Below are 19,403 nucleotides of genomic sequence, written 5' to 3' on the forward strand. Positions count from 1 at the left end.
TGCAGTCAAAAACCCCTGTGCAAACTGGGGATCAGGCAAGGATAAAATACGCAGGAAGAAAGCTCAACATATGCAAATTCAGTGAACCCACGTGAGTGGTGGAGACGAGGGGCATGCTTCGTCTGTTAGAAAGAGGGCAGCGGTGGAACGGGCGGGGTGGGGTAGCTGTCAAACTTTTGGTTTAGGCTGACTTGTCTGTATCAAGTACTTAAATTCATAAGCCTGATGTGGGTGGTGAAGTAGACGAAAGAAATGATGTTGCGTATTCTTCAAGTGCAGCTCCGCTGAGAGTTGGGGGGGAAGTACTCTCAAGTGAGGCTCCCTGTAGAAACAATGTTGCATCTCCCTCCCTATTTACAGATTATGTGTTAGATACATTATTTGTTAAGAGCAGGGCTGGCTTTAGTCCCCCCCACTCCATGACTCATCTGATTCCCTCACTACCACCTGGCAGAAGTGCCCCTCATCTCTTCATAGCCCATCTCATATACATTTCTTCTGCTCTGAAGTGCTTGTGAAGGCTGGATTTACTAATCCACTCAGATATCCACAAAAAACATAGACTTGTTCTTTACAGCAGGCATATTAACACTCTGCGCTACTTTATATCTAATCAAAATTGCCATTAGACAAATTTCCGACCTCTCTCGCTAGCAGGGACATTACTCTCAAGAGTTATCATGACATCTGAATTGCTTCCTGAAGGATTGACGCACAAGGAACTTTTCAGCAGGTGTTTAAAATCGCAAGTTTCATAAGTAATTGCTAAACACATTGCGCCCCGAGGCCAGCGCTGCCCCATTCAGGTTAGCACCCAGTGGGGTTGCACCACCCCAAGGCCGCCCCTAGGTAAGAGGGAGGGGGTGCAGAGTGCAGTATTAAATCCATTTAGTGTAGATTGCTGACTTACTAACACGTTATTTGTGTCCCTTCGCCAGTCCCTCTTTCCTGGTGTGTGTACGCATGTTACACCCCTAGCACCGGTGTATGCTTCTTGGAATGATTTAAGCCAATTGTAACAGCATTTGCCAGAGTTCTGGTGCTCCTTAGGTTAATAAATGTTTTCCACACACCACACATTCTTGTCACTACAGACAGCTTCACAAAGTGAGTCAAACACAATAGCAGAGAATTGAGGAGGCCGTAGCAGTGCAGAGAAATGAGAGGGAAGACAAGGTTCGGTACCATGACCAAAACAAATCAATATGTCAACCGGATGCGGATAAAAAAAAAAAAAAAAAGTGATATACTTCTATAGTGTGAAAGAAGAAATCAGTGTGGATAGGTCTTTGCAACATGACATGGGTGCGTGTGCTGGAGAAAGCAAGGGCAGAAATGATGCTACTTTGGTGACAGTCTTAAAAAAATAAAATGGTTTCGGGGGCCAGTACATGCACTATGTTGAAAGAAACTTAACTTATTTAAATAGATATTGTGTGATTTTCTTTTGCTGTGAAGACAGTAAAATATACCAGACGTTTGGATCACACCCTTTGTAATTGACTAGTTTTTGTATAAATCAGTGTCACGACCCACTCGGGTCGAGACATTCAGTTCTACTGATGGTAAGTGCTCCACTCCATATAAAATTTTACACAGATCCAATTATGGAGACTACAATAATTTAAAGAACTATTAGAACCAGATGTTAAGCAGGGGAATCAATTGAAGTAACAAGATTTGGGGTATGTGACACTGACATTTCTCAAAATCAATCCAGTGTACCCAAGTAAGAAATACAACAGGTTGTGTTTGGGACGGCGGTGGTGGTGGTTAGGAACACTGGCAGGGTGAACAGTCGGCTGGCAAAGGGGTACCAGTGAGAGGGCGTACAATGGTCATTAAAGACTAAAATATTCCTATTTAGCTGCCTAAGCCTTGGCTTCAGCATATAGAGGAATCCGAGCTGCAAATTAAGTATGACAAGCTTCTGCCCTATTGAGGTGGCATAGGCATGTTTAATTTTCCAACCCAACACAGTGGCCCTTTTTTGACAAATACAATCTAGGCAAGCAAGACAGCATTTTTTGTTTATCAGGTTCAAATCCCAAAGTGGGGCTTTGTTTTTGAAAATCAAAAATGCAATATTATCCCTACTACAAGAAGGCTTTCCCCAGTACGTGAAGACATTGCATTTTCGTTGCTTACCCCATATGGAAAGAAACATACCTATTGACAATGCATCCGATGGATCGCCATAAATAGGGCAGACCTTCCAATGCCATGTCAGCAACAGGATGTCCCACGTACGCGGTGTTTCTGCCAACTAAGCAATGTCTGTACCACTGGAAACAGTGATTCTCACGCCAATATCTGGTGGTGCCCCCATTAAACTATAAATCTAAACGAACACTTCAAAGTGTACCACTACCGACAGCAGACCCAGTCCATTTCACTACTTAACAGCCCTCAATAAACTCTGGCTATGAGCCCTAACCTCAGACAAGGGCACCAAAGGAGGGCAGGGGACAATATGTTATATTATTGAACAGCTCCCAGGTAAGCCATGTTATTTAAACATCAATGTGCCAGCTCTGTTACCACCCATATTCTCCTCTTCCTCTAAAGTTTCATTCTGTTTGTCAGGGCGGCCGCTGATACCAGTACTGGTAGTTTCAAAGTGCATTTCAAAATTGTGCCAACAGCTATTGCCAAGTGCACTATAATGCAGGTAAGTTTACGGTCAAGTTGCACTTTAGATTTCGACTGAAAATCTAGATGTATTGTTTACAGACAACTCGCTGTAGTTCAGAGATCTTGATAAACTAATCACGCTAGACAGAATTTGAGATATCACGAAATGTTGGTATCCTAGATTTCTAAATTGGTGACATTCAGGATGATTCCGCCGCATGTCCTCTCGTATATATTACAAATATTATCCTCATTACATACCACTTTTCTCCAGAAAGATAAGTGATACGTTCGAATTTTACACGATGTAAAAAAAGAATGAGAAGCTTTATCAGACAAAAGGTATCCGTGGGTCAGGCCGTCTGAGATTTCAGCGATATCAAACTACATTCCTTTCAAAGAGAGAGTCCGACTGGTTATGCCCTGAAACAGCACAAAGGAGGACTCTAGGATTGCCGAAAGCAGAGCTAAATATACTTCGCTGGCTGCTATTTTGATTATAGTTATCACACAGAAGTGTCGTGTAACTCAAGTCACGTTGATAGCTATGACAACCTAGGCTGACAACCGTGGCTGATGTCCTAATGCAATAATAAGCAGCCCATCAAAGGCATTCATTTGAGACAAACTGTCCGTGGGGCAGGAAGGAAATAAAACATTAATGATACAACTACAATCTGGAAAGACCGGAGCAGATTGGGTAGCAGCGGGGGATTAACCCTTTGGAAAATGTAGATCATATGTGTGTGCCCCAATTCAGTTGCTCAGATTACACACATACAACATCGACACAAGTTGGGTAATTTTAAATTCTACAACTTCCTACGACTCAATGAAGCAGTTGCTAATATTTCAATGCCTGATTTCATTTATCTTGTGCATAAACAAAGATGTATACAACACACTGCTTCAATGAGTTACAGAATACATTTAAAGGTACATCGGAATAGCAATTGGAGGCTCCTCACATTTGATTTCCCTCTGTGCTGAGGATGCCCTGTTTAACTGACACAACCAAGGTAATCAGTTTTGAGGCTGCTGACCTACTTGGATGAATTTAGCGTCCTTTTAGGGTTAAAAATTAAGACAAAAATATTTTGCTGCTTCCAGTGGGAATTCTAGCAAGTTATGCAGTGTACTGGTTGCCAGACTTCGGTCTCCGTTGGGAGTTGGACAAGTTTAGGTACCTTGGTATAATGGTAGCACTGACAGCTGAAAACAATACAGGTACAATATGTCGAGGGTCCTGAAGGGATTACGCTCCTCTGTACTTTTTTAGAATACACTGCCATTATCAGTCATGGGTAGAGTAGCGGTTGCCACGATAGTGTTTCTACCTCAGTGACTACATGGTGTGGAATTTACTATGCCTGCTACACCTAAAGACATTCAGAACATTAGATAAACTCCTGATATCATTGGTATGGGCAAGGAAGATCAGCAGAGTTGGTGTAGATACAGGTAAATGGGACCAGGAGGAGGAGGGGTTGGGTCTACGAGACATTAAACTCTATAACTACCCAGCACACATAAAACATGCAGCAACATGGATCACGGATGAGGACAACTGAGAGAAGCATCTTTGCGTGGGACTTGCAAAGGCACCTTGTTGATGGGACTATTGATGAGGGAATTGGGGATCAGGGGGGTGGGGGGGGAGTATACCCACACAGTAAGGCAGATGTCCTGCGTCTGGGAGGGAAGAGTCACCAGAGATATCAAGCACTCACCCTTTGCAAGGGATGAGTAAGTGTGGGTGTTGCAACTCTTTAAGCACATACACACAAAGGCATAGCACAGTGGAATGTGGGGGACTGTAGCCAGTTGGGCGATCTATACCCCGGGGGACAGGTTTATCACCTCACAAGATCACAGGAGATGTTTAGAGTTGGTAAGGGCCAGTTTTTGCAGTATGACAGGCTTGCCAGGAAATCCAGAGAGAGATTTAGACTGGATTCCCTCAGACACCTCCACATAAAGAAACTCGTCATGCAATCCTTAGTTTGGACACGGGTGAACATTTAGTGACCTGACTCTATAAAGTTTTAAAATCGGACAGGATGAAAACTTTAAAAACGGTTTTCAATGTCAAAGCGGCCTTGGAAGATGAACACATCGTGGATGGGGATTGGAAAAAGGCTTGCACGCTGATAAAGGGGGTATCCAGAACGTAAGGTTTAAATTGATCCATTTCAACTACATTCATCACAGATATGTCACCCCTATTAGGTTGAGCAGACTATCCGGGCAGACCGGCCACATGCCTGCGGTGTTTTGTCAGGGAGCTTTCTTGAGTCTTGCATGGGTCTGCTCTTGGATCCTGGTCTATTGGCAGCAGGTAGTGGCACAGCTGGGAAGAGCGAGAACCTTGGTAATTCATTAGTTGCCCCAGTCATGGCTGCGAGAACCAATTCTAAAATCTAACATCAAAAAAATGCAGTTTAAGTTTCTCCAGTTAGCGAAAACATAGGTAGCAATGGGATGGTTGGGGACCAGAAGCCCAGTGGTCACTCTTTGGGTCAAGGACACTAATGACTGGGCGCTGGCTCAAGAAAAGCATATCAGACTATCCCGCAGAGATGACAGAATTGCACACGACTTGTCTGACTGGCCATATACTGTGAAGGTGTTTGAGGGGAACAAGACTCAAGTTGTAAGACCGGATGCACAATTTTCAGAGTACGGATGATGGGTTACATACGATTCCAGTCTAACATGCGTATGACTACCTAGGCACACAGACCATTTCATACAGGGTCTATTTTTCACACACATACACAGGTGTGCGTGGGGGTAAGCACACGACTGCTTAGATAGTTAGCTTTAAGAAAGAATATATATATATATATATATATAACCCGCTCAATCCTTGGGCTTTCCCTGGACAATCTTCAGGTCTATCTTGTGGTCGAAGTGCAAAAAAAGAATTCTGAGCAAAGAAATGTAGCAGGATGTGCCAAAGGTCGCAGCCAACTCACATTTAGTGTTCCTTTTGCCTAGCCCTGGAAGGTTCTTACTTGCCACAGACTTGCTCCCACGTCTGGCGAGGTTACCAAGTAACGGGTGGTCGAGCAGATGATTGTGTGCGATTGATGACGGCGCTTAGCGCTCTCTGAATATTGCAAAGTGATGGGGGCAGAACTCCACTCTTGCTAGAAGTATACTTCGAGAACTAGACAGCGCACTAGGCAAGTAAAAATGGGATCCTCATGAACAACACTGCAGTGTCTTTTTTTACGAAAAAAAAATATTAAAATAAAAACAGCTTCTCAGCAGGATCTGCAGAAAAAGGGGAAATAAATTACTTCAGGAAGCAGCCTGTCTGCCGTTTTCAGGGCTTCTGTAAACCGGCCCACAGGTGACCATGAGGCACTGGCCCATCAGCCAATGCCCGACTGCCCGCCTTCTCAATCTGCCCCATAAGAGGGGAGATGCGACACTGTTCTTTCTGTGCTCTATGTTCAATTGTCTGTCTTGTAAAATGTAAAAATTAGAAACAAATATTGTTTTTAAAAAGGTTAAATTCACTTTTAAGAATATAATCAAAGCGGGGATTTGCTTACCTAGCCCTCCCTCTGAATGATTTCGTTAAGAGTTTGCCTCTCCCTTTCCAAAGCAGTAATCACTACAGCAATCCCGATTCCTGACACTACACAGGACTCACTACAGTCTACAAAATGCACAAGTTAGGCCTAAAACTCTCTGTCACACTTATGTTAAGAAGAGCAGGTGGGTTTATTCCACATGTTATACGGGTGCAAAGTAATTCACTCCTTGTATAGAGGTCTGGAATGATATTACAGACGCAATACTAGCGAACTCTGAAATGAAGTCTGCAATAAGTTGTCTTGGAATCTTCACCTCATCAGAGTTTGATATGTAAGAAGCAGTAGCAGCTGAGTATTGTATTGTGCATGTTTGGACTATGCACCACTATCTATTTATTGGGAAATCTAAAAGGCTCTTAAAAGAAATCCATATACATACTTGCTCAATGCAATGGCATACACGTTGCAACATTTACATATCTCCCAAAAATCAATAACTATCTGACTTGCAATGTTTACTGGATTGTCTTTGAAGAGACTCTCAGAATTGACTTGGCTCAACACATTTCAATTGTTAGATTATTAAGTCCCTATTATCGGTACAGTATTTCTGTAATAAACATGTCTGTTATGGAGATCTGCTTTACTGCATGTTCACAACTTCAGACCCTGGGACGGTCTGCTCCGTAAGCTCTTCCTTCATTGTCAACATAATCAGTATCCCGAGGTAAGTAACAGCATGTGTTATCAGCTGTCTCATGGTGCTGCAGAACCCAAGTACCAAGGCCCCTTTATAAACCACTGTAAAGAATGGGATACATTAAGCCCTTCAGATCTGTCCAAGCTTCAAGGTTCAAGGTTTGTGTGTATTGTTTCAAAATGTGCTTCAGAAACCGTTGGTAGATCAGTTACCTGACTGTCACGAAAACAGTGTATCCTTCCGGCCACAGGCTATAATCCTATTAAATATTCAGTTGAGTGAGTGTTTACAGCAGTGATCTGAGCGTAACCTGCTGATAATGGTTACAGTGCCAGCAAGTAGCGAGAGGTGAAGGACACAATGTTTTTATATGTTCCTTGGATCATCTGAACGTCGGGTTTAAAAAAAAAAAAAAAAACTGTTTTATGTGCACAGGTCCAGTTGCGACTGGAATACAAAAACAAGGGTGCGATGAGGAGGATGGTGTTCGCAACAAGTTATTGGTTCAGCACGATGAACAGTTTTTATATTCCACATTTCTTTTGCATTACACATATTTACAAACTGAGGTACAGGAACATGCATTGATTTGCTCACAATGGAAAAAAAATGTTGGTCAAGAGTCAAAATGAAGACTATACACTGGTTTCTCTTACAACGTCAACATTAGCACAATCGAATACTTCATGCAAATTTGAACTAGGAGATAGAGAACCAGATCCTGGAGACACTTTAGCTGCTGTTGCTCAACCACTTACTTGCAGAGCATAATGCAACTTGTTTCCTCAGTTAACACGCAGTCTGCAGGCATGCCCTCAATGATTCATTCAGAACATAGGATGTCACTCAACCTGCACTTTGAATGAAGAAGCAGTGGCCTGCTGTGTCACAAGGTGGGCTGTGCCTGCAGCTGCTTTAAGCGTGGAGCGTTTGAGCTTTGAATGTGGACCTTTGTGTCACCTTTCTCCTGTGGTCCAATATTGCTGAGCTGATCTGGGCCCGGCGTGCCAGATCACAAATAACATCACCTTGGTGGGGCACTGCGTGTGCATGTCCACAAGCTCAGGCCTTGGCATGCCAGTGCCTGAGCTCTTGGCCTCCACTTGGACATAGGTAAATAAACATCTGCAACTGCTCCATCACTCTCAGGCAAAGCAAATATCCCAGTTCCCAGCACAACAGGCCTGCTTTAGTGGGATAGTGATTATAGATGATGTCAACTGAAGGCTGGTCTTCAGTTACATATAAGTACATAAACATTTTGTACTGCGTGAGAGAAAAATCGACTACTCATATTGCTGCACTTCATTTCACCAGCACTGGTCTCCTCACCATGTTGGGTGAGAGTATATAGAAATAATGTAGAAGCTGCTGGGCATGCTTGTAACTGCACAGCGTAAAGATTTCAACACTTAGATACATTATCTATGTGGGCGTAGCCATGGAGTAATATCAGTTACCTAATTTCAAGTTGCTTGGCAAATGTGAGCACTCACTGCATGATGTGAAGTGCCTGTTGTTCACATGTTGTGAGTGCATTATGCAGAGATTGCAAAGGCATGACTTTATAGGAAGGGATTGGTGTGTGAGAGATACTCAGGACTGCTCAAAGAGACACTACTTATTTTGACCGCTGTAGGCACAAACGACTTGCCACGTGTGGGAATTAGTCGCTGTACATGGTATGCAAGGGCTCACTGTGCAGGAGGGAATGGGCCAGAGGCATGCACAGTGCAGTGAGGGTTGGGACAGCTTGTGAGGTGAGAAGCAGATGGTAAAGTGCCACTAGTGTATGTAGTGCTTGAGCAGCAAACTAGATAGGGTTGTTGTAGACAAGTCATGGGACTGCTGTGAGCAGTGCATGACTGCTGTGTTCCTACGTGGGCGGTTGACTATATTTAGAACTGTATTAACTGATTTACTCAAGTGGGAACAGTGAAAGTAAAGTGGAGCCCGCTGCGTGCTCACTGGGAATGACTGAGACACTTTGTGCTATCAACCCTTCGTATATCATGGGGCTATCCTACTACCGTCCTCTTTTTTTTCCCAATGTTAGCAAAAGCATCTAGGACACATATCTGTTTAGGAGGGCTCTTACCAAAATCGCTACTTACACCTATAAACATGAGGACGGATGTTGATTACTTTTCGCCTGCTCTCCCATTCCACCCACAACAAAAACAAGCATTTGCAATGCAACGGGTCTCGCGTTTGCTCATGTTAGAGCTGATAGCGTTGTAAACTCCTAACCTGACTTTTCACCTGTCGGCAAAAGTGCATTTATGTACGTAACCCGAAAAAGTGCAATTAACTATGTAAAGTGCTCGACTTCTGCAAAGCGAAATCGCGCTAGTAAATTAGAGAAAAAGTAGTCCACGAGCCAGACAGAAAACAGCAAGCCTCGCATGTTTTCTGTACTTGGTCGATGCGCTCGAGGAGGGCTAGCCACCGGAAAAGGCATGACGTATGCATGCCTTTGACTAATGAAAGCAAGCAGATTTTATTAGGCAAGACCACGAACCAATCAAAAACACTGACCTGACGTCGACAGGGCTCCGTGCCCTTTTCTAAACACTAAAGCGTCTCGCTGCGATACGCATGCGCAAGCTCTTCTGGAAACCTCACAGTAGCAGATAAAAAAATTAAGAAGGTTAACACTTGAACTGAGAAAAGGCAACAAGCATATTTTTAAGGCACAAAACTTTCTCTAGTTTAAAGATCAGTAAACGCGTTAAACTCTTTCTTTTCTCCCGTGTTGTCCTGTGGGTTGAATTGTCAAAGGTTCTGGGGGGCAGACACTAAGGCCTCGAGTGCTGCTCATCCTAGGTGACATCTGCAGACAGGCATCACCAATCTAAACCCTTTGAGGACTTCTTAACCATTAGTTCAGGACTCGACATTATAACTCTTACTACAGATATTGGCAATTTTGCGATCTGGGGATACTGCGGCATTCCAAAAGCATCCCATGAAAAGTGAGTAATTACTGCAGAAATTGAGAATATTCCATGGTAAATTCTTCATATCTCAGTTCATCTGCATCGGAGAATGTCACCAGTATTTCTAGATTGCTTGTAACCGCAGGCTAAAGCAGGACCAGTTATGGGGACTCTGAGTCTCTACACCTGACTAACGACCAATACCATACTTTGATAAAGTTTTACAAAATCACCAAAAACACAGAATGACATTGTGTGAGTACGCACCTATGAATGCAGTGACATTCGGGTTGATAATGCCGCTGGGGAGAAGGTGGAAGTCATACTCGACAGAATCCACAACCACTGTGTGACCGGCATTGTTACCGCCCTGCAAGAAAAGAAACACGTTTAATCCAGGACATTAAAGATTTCAGAAGCTGCAAATGTGATACAAGTCAGCGACCGCCCTGAAAAACATCCAGTGACGAGTTTCATTGATTATATTCACGGGAATCAAACCTAAGAAGTGTTTAAGATTTCTTCCATGGCACGTTCAATTCATTTAAACAAGCGAGCAAGAACATTCATTATTACTGAGTTTTAACGGGACAAGAATCACATTCAGTATTCCATGTGTGAATTTAAGAAGGCTAAAGCGAAGTGAACTGCACAATAAGCACAATATTATTGCAGGAAATGCAAAACAGAATGTCTTATGTGGAATGGAATCCGGTAGACAGAGATGGAAGGATGCCAAGGCCCTCAACCAACCTGGTATTCCTTTCTATATAGACGAGAAAACTAATGGTCTCCATTTTCTAAGTGCATAGTACATGTACGCTACTTTCAAATACATTTCCATTAATTTGATAATAAGAAAGTACTGCTGAGAAACTGTTAATTGGTATAATGCCTAGGACAGTCATAAACCACAGAAGAAAACCAGGGACACAAGGATAAACCTGGAACTGTCCTTTGACCAGTGTTGAACGTCTGTTCACTTCTATATTTGCGGACCTTTACATGGGGCTTTTATCCTCAGTATGTCTTATAATTATGGGGCTGGTGTATGATTAGCAGGGAAGACACATATGTTCATTACAATAATCGAATGCATCATGTATTGTTACAGTTGCAAGCTATATGGCAGAAACCATTTGATAAACTAAATACTGTGGCGCCATCAGAATCCTATTTGTCAGCCTGAAGAACCTATTACAGAACTATTAAGACCGTGAATGCTAATTATCTCCTTGTCTGTGTTCCTTATCCCACTTCTGAGACAAACAGTCTCGAGACAGATTAACCAATAGAAAATGTATTAGTCAAAGACCAGGACATAAAACAACACTGTCCAGAAAAAAATATTATTCCCAAGGTACCTTCTCAGTTCCATGTTTCTCAGAAGATTGAGTGACCAATTTGTAATTCAAGTAATGTCACTGAGCATCAGGCAATATTGCCAGCCTATGTTTCTTTAGGTCGTAAAATTCCTCAAAGGAATCAGGGATGTTCTACCAGAAGCGCAGCAGCTTCTTGGACTGAAAGAGGTGGAGTTTCACTACTCGAGATTGGTAGGTTTGGCAATTGGTCTCATTTTCCCACTTTCCTTTCCCACCATTGCCTAGATGTTTTTGGTTCTAGCTGGAGCGTTTTAGCCTCAGAAATATTAAGGACAGTCTCTGAGCAAAATAGTCCAAATATTTTAATTTCTCTTCTGAAACACATTTCTTTCTAACATTCATCCTGGACTTTCAGTTGCTCTTTGGGGTATCTTTTGGAACACAGCTTGGACACATTCTTTCATATGTTAGAGCTGGGAAAGTAGGTGATGCCCGGATTACGTACCAATAAGCTTCATTAGTATGATTCCTGGTCTTCCTCATCCCAGTCCTGCACTCCTTTCCCATTCCTATATTCCTCTCCTTGGACACCATAAGCCAGAATGTTTGTGTTTAGCTTTGATACTAGATATTTTCCAGTCTGAAGTATGGAGAATTATAGAGGAGTGGAGGGGCAGCGTGGTCGAGTATGTAAAGTAAGAGAAAGGGAAGAAAGGTGTACCGACAGAAGCTCTGTTTTAAATTATTTTTTATTGGGTAAAGTTTCTGGAGGAGGTTGACGACCTCATTTACCAAACGTGGGACAAGGAATAGCTAGACACAAGGTAATGGAGATTACCAGTTAATAATTAAAGTATTATGGTGCATGTATAGCTCTGAACAAAAAAGCTTTTAACACTGTGGAGGACTTCAGCTGCCCCCACTCCTAAGTGTAGTGCTCCATCATTTGCTCAGAATTGGACACATATTTGTATTCTAAAATACAAAAAAAACACAAAATAAACAAAATAGGAGCTTCCATTCCTAGGAATACTACTCCAGTTTGGAGTCCCACCACATAATCTGTGCTGCTCCCTTACCAGGCACGAACTGCCTTTTATCCTATTACCCTGGATTTTAATTTTTACCAGATGAAATTGTCTGAGTCTCCTTCTCACTGGTGCAGCATGAAACATATCAAGATGGTCTCAACTGCACTCACTCATGTCTGTAAGAGTGCTTTGACCACCACAATTATTCCCAGGACCACAAACAAGCAATGTTATCCAACTCCTATAGAACCTAAATGCTGAGCCTACAATTTGGGGAAACAATTGTCCAATTTCCATCTCCCTATTCAGATTAAAATTAATTGAATGTGCAGGCCACCACACTGTAACACGGTTTCTGGATGTTAGTAAGGTTTTCGATTGTGTTCAAGTCAGTTTGTGCCTTTTGCATGCAATAGAATGAGTTGGGTGCTGAGGTAAAGGACGTTGAGATGCTTCTGAACAAGGCCGAGACAACCACTCTTGCCCTTCTTGATGTTTCTGATAGGTTGCAACCCCCCTCCCCCACTGACTCGATGCACCATCAGAATTCATCAGTCTGGATGACAGGTGATGGTAAAACTTGATTCTCATTCTTTTTTATATGTCCAATAAGAGGTAATGGTATTTCCGCCCCTCCTTTTTACAAAGTCCATCAGGGAATAAACTCTCAGTGCCACTCTTTTTAATAAATAGATTTCTCCTCATGCCGTCCGGATCTGTTCTTTTGTTTTTCTTTTGCTATGCAGGTGACACCCAACTCCTAGTAGGTCGGTGCAATAAGCTGGGATCTATGCAAAAATGTTTTACGGATTGACCTCGAGTCCCTCAAATTAAATTAGGACAAAAAGGAACTAGTGCAGGGTAGTTCCAAAACCCCGATCTGATATGAGGTGGCCCTTAGAAATGGGCCCAGTCTCCCCCTTTTCATGAGGGTGCAAAATTCTGCAGCCATGCTTACTCTGGGGTCACCGTGGAGAGCCCATATGTATAAGCACAAAGCTAAACTGCACTGGCTGCACTCCCTGCGGTCAAGAGGGCCCTGTTTAAATGCCTGAACATCTGCCACCATGCTTGTAGTGATTATGGTACTCTCATGCTCCAGTTTCACACTTTGTGGCACTAATGCTATACTGGCTCATTGTCTGAATCTAACTTAATATCAAATCAAATCAAATCATTAATATTTATAAAGTGAGCTACTCACCCGTGCGGGTCTCAAGGCGCTAGGGAAAAAAAGGGGGGGGGGGGGGGGGATTACTGCTGCTCGAAGAGCCAGGTTTTTAGGAGTCTCCGGAATGCGGAGTGGTCCTGGGTGGTCCTGAGGCTGGTGGGGAGGGAGTTCCAGGTCTTGGCTGCCAGGAAGGAGAAGGACCTCCCACCCGCCGTGGAGCGGCAGATGCGAGGGACGGCAGCGAGCGTGAGGCCCGAGGAACGGAGGAGACGGGTGGGGGCGTAGAAGCTGAGGCGACGGTTGAGGTAATCCGGTCCCTTGTTGTGGAGGGCTTTGTGTGCGTGGGTGAGAAGTCGGAAGGTGATCCTTTTGCTGACTGGGAGCCAATGCAGGTGTCTCAGGTGTGCGGAGATGTGGCTGTTGCGGGGTACGTCGAGGAGGAGGCAGGCCGAGGCGTTTTGAATACGTTGCAGGCGTTTTTGGAGCTTGGCGGTGGTCCCAGCATAGAGGGTGTTGCCGTAGTCCAGGCGGCTCGTGACGAGGGCGTGGGTCACGTTTAAAAAAAAAAAAATGTATATGTGTATTTGTAAAATATATTCTCCCCTTGGGTCATGTTCCCGCTGACTAACAAGTGTTTATTTTTATCTAACTCATTGATACATTTTTTTTATTCATTCTCTCTGGTTTCAGAGCTCCCCCTGTAGACAGGTCTTTCGCATACAACACTACAAAGATTAAAACAGACTTCCTCTGACCAGTCAAAAACATGTTTGTCTTCCGTAAGGTGGTTAAGTAATGGCTGTTAAGCACAAAAATGAATTCAAAAGGGTCTAAAACTCATTCCTATGAAATTTTGGAGTGAATTGGTTGAAAGCAAACAAAGTTACATGCCTTCGCAATAATAAAACATGCATTTGCAATGCAATGGGTCACGCGTTTGTTTGAGTTAGAGCTATTAGCATTGTAAATTCCTAACTGGACTTTCCTTGCCACATAAATTAACAATGAAAAGTAAAACAGTTGACATAAGCGAGCCGATTCAAAGTACCACGGCCAAGGAAAGAGACAAAAGGAAAAAGAAGTTTGCTCGCAGTCAAACGTTTCAGCAAACGTGCAATTATCCATGTAACAGGGTCAGTGTCCAAGGAGGTAACAAAACCGCCCCATTGAGGGACAAATGTAAATCATTTACCAATGATAAGAGGATTTTTGAAAGGGAAGCCCGTGAAGGTGTGATAGTGATGGGGGTGAGGTGGGTGTGGTTAAAAGCACACAGATAGATTACAACACATCAAAGCGCTTGCACGCTCGACCTAAAAACAGGAGTGTGGAGGCAACCTTCACCTAAGGCTCACTACTTTAAAGCCTCTAAAACACACACACACAAACACACACACACACACTCAAAGTCTGCATGTCTTTCAAACAAGGTTGAGAATTGTATGTAGTATTAGTTCTTCTGCAAGTTTTAATAGCATTATCTTTCATATAGTTTGTTTGGCGTTTTTTTTTTTTCTGCTGCTGCGTTCTAGGCCAATCAACAAAACGCGTTGCCATTATAGGTAGGGTTTGTGGCTTTTCGCCAAATGCTATTGTTTCATCTTAACTGCCAAGCAACAATGAACAGGCCGGGGAGATCGGGCAACAGTCAAACATCAGACCCTACATTTTACCCTGAAAAACTGAGAGGCAAAAGAGAAATCACTAATTCAGAGCACTAGCTTTGAAAACTGAACACCTACAGTAGACTCTTAAACTGCAATCCCTTGCAAATAAGCATGCCAGGCGAATGGAAACTAGTCCCACGAGCCAGAGAAAGTTCAATCTACTTGGAAAAGATATCTGACACTGTATATGAGTGTTACATTCTTACTAGGTTTTACCTTTCATATAAACCACAGCAAGAACTCTCGCATTGGAAGCTCTGGGTTGTTTCAAAATGAGGCGGGGAAACGCCTATGCAGCATTTAGACAAACACACAATGTAAAAACTGACTCAATCTGCTAAAATATCCGTGGCGCTAAATAAAACGCAGGCAGGAATGACAAGGCATAAATGGAAACTGAGTTAGTGCCTGGAAGGTAGCTTATAGAACTAAGAATTCTCTCAGATGCTACTCTGCAGTCAGAGGCATAATAAAAGGTATCATGGGGCCCTGGTGAAAGCAAGGAACCTGCTCTCCATTAACATAGATCAGAAGTGAAAAAGGCAAGCACTGGCAAAGCCGATATGTCTTGCCTATGCAAATATTTTAAGCCATGTTGTACACCAGCGTGGCTGCTGTTAAGCATGGCTAAAGGTTAGCGGCATAGAGGAGTCGCCTGTAGCATCGTAGAGAGGAAAGGGGAAGAGTGGAGTAGAGTGCCATGGAGTGGCACAGACTGTTGTATATTGGGGGTGGCATAGAGTGGAGTCGCCTAGAGTGGCGTACAGTGGAGTGGCGTAGAGTGCATTGGTGTAAAGTGGCATAGAGTGCAGCCGCACAGAATTTAGTGGCATAAAATGCAGACTCATAGAATGCAGTGGCATAGAATAGAGTGTTGCGTAGTAGAGTGCAGTGGTGTGGAGTTGTGCAGAATGGTGTAGAGTAGAGTGGCAGAGATTGCAGTGGTGCAGAGTAGAGTGACAAAGTGCAGTGATAGAGTGGTGTAGAGTATTGTGCTGCAGACTGCAGTAGCGTAATATAGAGTGATGTAGAGTGTAGTGCAGTGCTTAATTTGTCAATAAAAAGGTGCCGGTGCCCAAAGCCATCCTCTTAAACATGCAGCTGTTGCAATTAAATGTGTGAACACAGAATACTGAGGCAGCGTAATCCTGAAGCCATCTCGGGCTTCTTCAGTCCATACAAAACCACTCCCTGCCCCTTCAGCTCACTATAGCAGCTTTTTACTTTCTCCCTTTGTGACGCTTTTTCGTTTTTCCCTTCCTCCGTCTGTCCCATATGCGTCTTTGCTCGCCGCAAATGCTTGAGGCTGAAGAATAAGCCCCGGCCCTCAAAAATAAGTGCTGCTGCTCAGCACCGGAAACAACAAGCACAAATTAAGCACTGGTGTAGTGGCAAAGTGCTTTGCCAGAGTAGAGTACTGTAGAGTTCAGTGGTGTAGAGTTACAGTGGCACAGAATTCAGCAGCTTACAATGCAGAATTGTAGAATGCAGTAGCATAGGTTAGAGTGGTGCATAGTACCGTGCAGTGGTATAGAGTGCAATGGCATGGAGTGGTGCAGAGTAGAAAGGCGTAGACTGCATTTGCGTAAAATCCAGTGGCGTAGACTGCAGTGGTGAATAGTACAGTAACAGAGGGCAATGGCGTAGAGTGGAAAAGCATAGAGTACTGCAGAGAAGAGTTGAGTGGAAGAGTGGAGTTCTGCAGAGTGCAGTAGTGTAGCATGCAATAGTGCAGAGGAGAGTGGGCATAGAGCTCAGTGGCGGAGAGTGCAGTGTTGCAGAGTAGAGTGGTACAGAGTGCAGTAGCATAGATTACAGTGCAAGGGCGTAGAGTGCAGTGGTTTAGTGTAGAGTGGCACAAATTGCAGTGGCATAGAGCGAAGTGGCGTGGAGTGGTGCAGGGTAGAGTGAAGTAGAGTAGAGTGGTGCAGGGTAGAGTGGCTTAGAATAATGGCGTAAACTGGCATCGAGTGCAGTGGCTTAGAGTGCAGTGTGGAGTGGTGTAGAGTAGCAGAGTTCAGTCGCACAGAATCCAGTGGTGTAGACTGCAATGGTGTAGAGAATAGCAGAATAGAGTGCATTGGCGTAGAGTGGTACAGAGTAGAGTCACAGAGTGGCGAAGAGTAGAGTATAGTGGTGTAGAGTGCAGTGCTGCAGACTGCAGTGGTGTAGAGTGCACTAGTGCATACTAGAGTGGCATTGAGCTGAGTGGCAGAGAGTGCAGGGCTGCAGAGTGCAATAGCGAAGCATGCAGTGGTTTAGACTAGAGCGGAGGCTAGATCCAATGCTTGTTTATTAAATGGCTCTGCGTGGCTTACACCCCTTTGTGCATCACAGCAATGTTTCGAGCTTCACTGTGTTGCGCTAAAAATAATAACTCTGCCTTCAAATATTTCTTGGAAGGATCACAAGCCACAAAAGCTCTTTGCTAGGAAAATACTAATTCACAATCATGCACTGCAAAGCTTACACATAGATCTCCAGCGGTCCCATTCCAGGAGTCGGTAGATCATATACAATAAAATAAGAATACATTGTTTTTTATACAGCTGGTCAACCTATAGTCTGCAGTTTCTACGCACTTTAAATATCAAATATTTTATCACTCAATCTAATGGTATTACGTTTACTGACCTCAGAAAAATGGAAGGCGGAGTTGTGCTCTTTCTTAGATTTGAGCACTTGACCTGCAGACATTTGCATGTTTAAATGGTTTTACTATAAAGTAAATGTATATTTTTCTTTTTATACATACAAGATTCAAATGTGATTTTTTTTTACATTCTATTATTTTCATAATTTTCCAAAAAGTGTTTGCTGCAGCACTTCTGGGGCATCACGGTCGAGCTTATTTGGCACACCATAGAAGAATATGAATATTTCATGAATGGTCATTTAGAACCTATAGCTTTTTATCAGATTTATATGAAAATAGTGTTCTAAAATGCACTGTTTGGCATCGTGTTTCGAAATTTCCTTTGGCACCACCGAGATCCTAAAATCAAACCTGGCTTCCTCATTTGGTGCAATATGGTGCTGGCATTTATTGTCCACCACGTTCATAGATTCCCTGCTGTGGGAAGTTAACAGACATTCGTTTACTGTAGTATTGCCATTCTTATAGCTTTGAAGCAATGTGGTGCAATAATCAGCATGAAAAAACAAAAGGTTCAATTGCCGAAGGATTATTCCTTGTCAGCGAATGTAAACATGCCTTAAATAACATGAGTGATTTCAGTAAATGAAGTCAGGAAGGCCTGTCTGCCCTCTGAAATATTGTGCAACCCACTCAAAATTAAAAATACCAGCTTTCCCCAGCTGTGTCTTCTTAGATTTGCAAACTATTACAAATTATCTTTATGCCTCTATGCAGGAATTTCCTGGTTTCAGCAGTAAGGTCTCTGGCAATTTGAGACGTGTTGGGAATACAATTGTCCCAATTTTACTGTATCCCACACCGATGCATACATGGACTACGAAAAGAAAACGGAATTTAAAGTAGTTAACGTTATATAATGCAAAATATGAGAGATTGCCTAATATGATTTCATCAGTAATGTATGTATTGGAGTAAGTGCATTTAGAAGGTGCAGTGTATGACGTAGTTGTGAAGTGAGCCCATGTAATGTCCGACATCTTTGCCCAAGCCTGACTGTTTTTTCTGCCGGCAAGACACCGCATTCTGGGACTTGTAGTTTTGCAACTCCCATAACAAGCATGCATTTATATTGACCGCCATGCAAAATTATTGTTGGTTAAGAATCATAACTGGGTCTGTATGAACACTGCAATGGTATTAACATTTTTCACCAATTCATACAAAATTCTAAATCGTGGTTTAAATCCTTAATTTTACACTGACGCCTGCAATGCCCAGTGAAGGGCAAGTTACTTACCTTCGGTAACACCTTATTTGATAGGGACATATATCTAGTTGCAGATTCCTTACCTTAGAATTTCCCCAGGTGTCAGTCTGAATCTGGAGATTTTCCTGTATCAGTATCCCTGTGCGCCGTTAGGTGGTGTCGAGTGGTCTGTCATCGGCATTGTCCTTGCCAGAAATTACATTGCAGGTTACCTATATAGCCACCACTCAGCGATCTAACATCAGTTTATTTTACGACTTTCCACACCAGATTGGCAGAGCCATAAAGAACACTGACCACTGGTGCGTGGACCCTGAAAGGGGAACCCTGCCCCTAGAAATGAGTTCGCAGAACAGGGAGGAAGAGTGGGTTGGTAAGGAAGCTGCAACTAGATATTGACTCTACCAGATAAGGCGTTACCGAAGGTCAGTAACTTGTCCAACTGACAGAGACATCTAGTTGCAGATTACATACCTTGGAAAAGATATCCAAGCAATACCATCCCCGGAGGTGGGTCTGCGA

General features: G+C 43.2%; 1 protein-coding gene across 1 annotated transcript in view; it reads right to left on the minus strand.

Annotated features, from left to right (window-relative positions):
* The window catches only part of ADSS2 (adenylosuccinate synthase 2), a 236,387-nt gene that overhangs the window by 156,340 nt on the left and 60,644 nt on the right, over nt 1-19,403 (minus strand). The window contains exon 2 of the mRNA XM_069234457.1: nt 10,089-10,191. Coding sequence (XP_069090558.1) covers nt 10,089-10,191 — 103 coding nt within the window. The remainder of the gene's footprint in view (nt 1-10,088; nt 10,192-19,403) is intronic.

Source organism: Pleurodeles waltl, chromosome 5 (assembly GCF_031143425.1).
Source record: "Pleurodeles waltl isolate 20211129_DDA chromosome 5, aPleWal1.hap1.20221129, whole genome shotgun sequence".
In the NCBI taxonomy this organism is placed as follows: Eukaryota; Metazoa; Chordata; class Amphibia; order Caudata; family Salamandridae; genus Pleurodeles; species Pleurodeles waltl.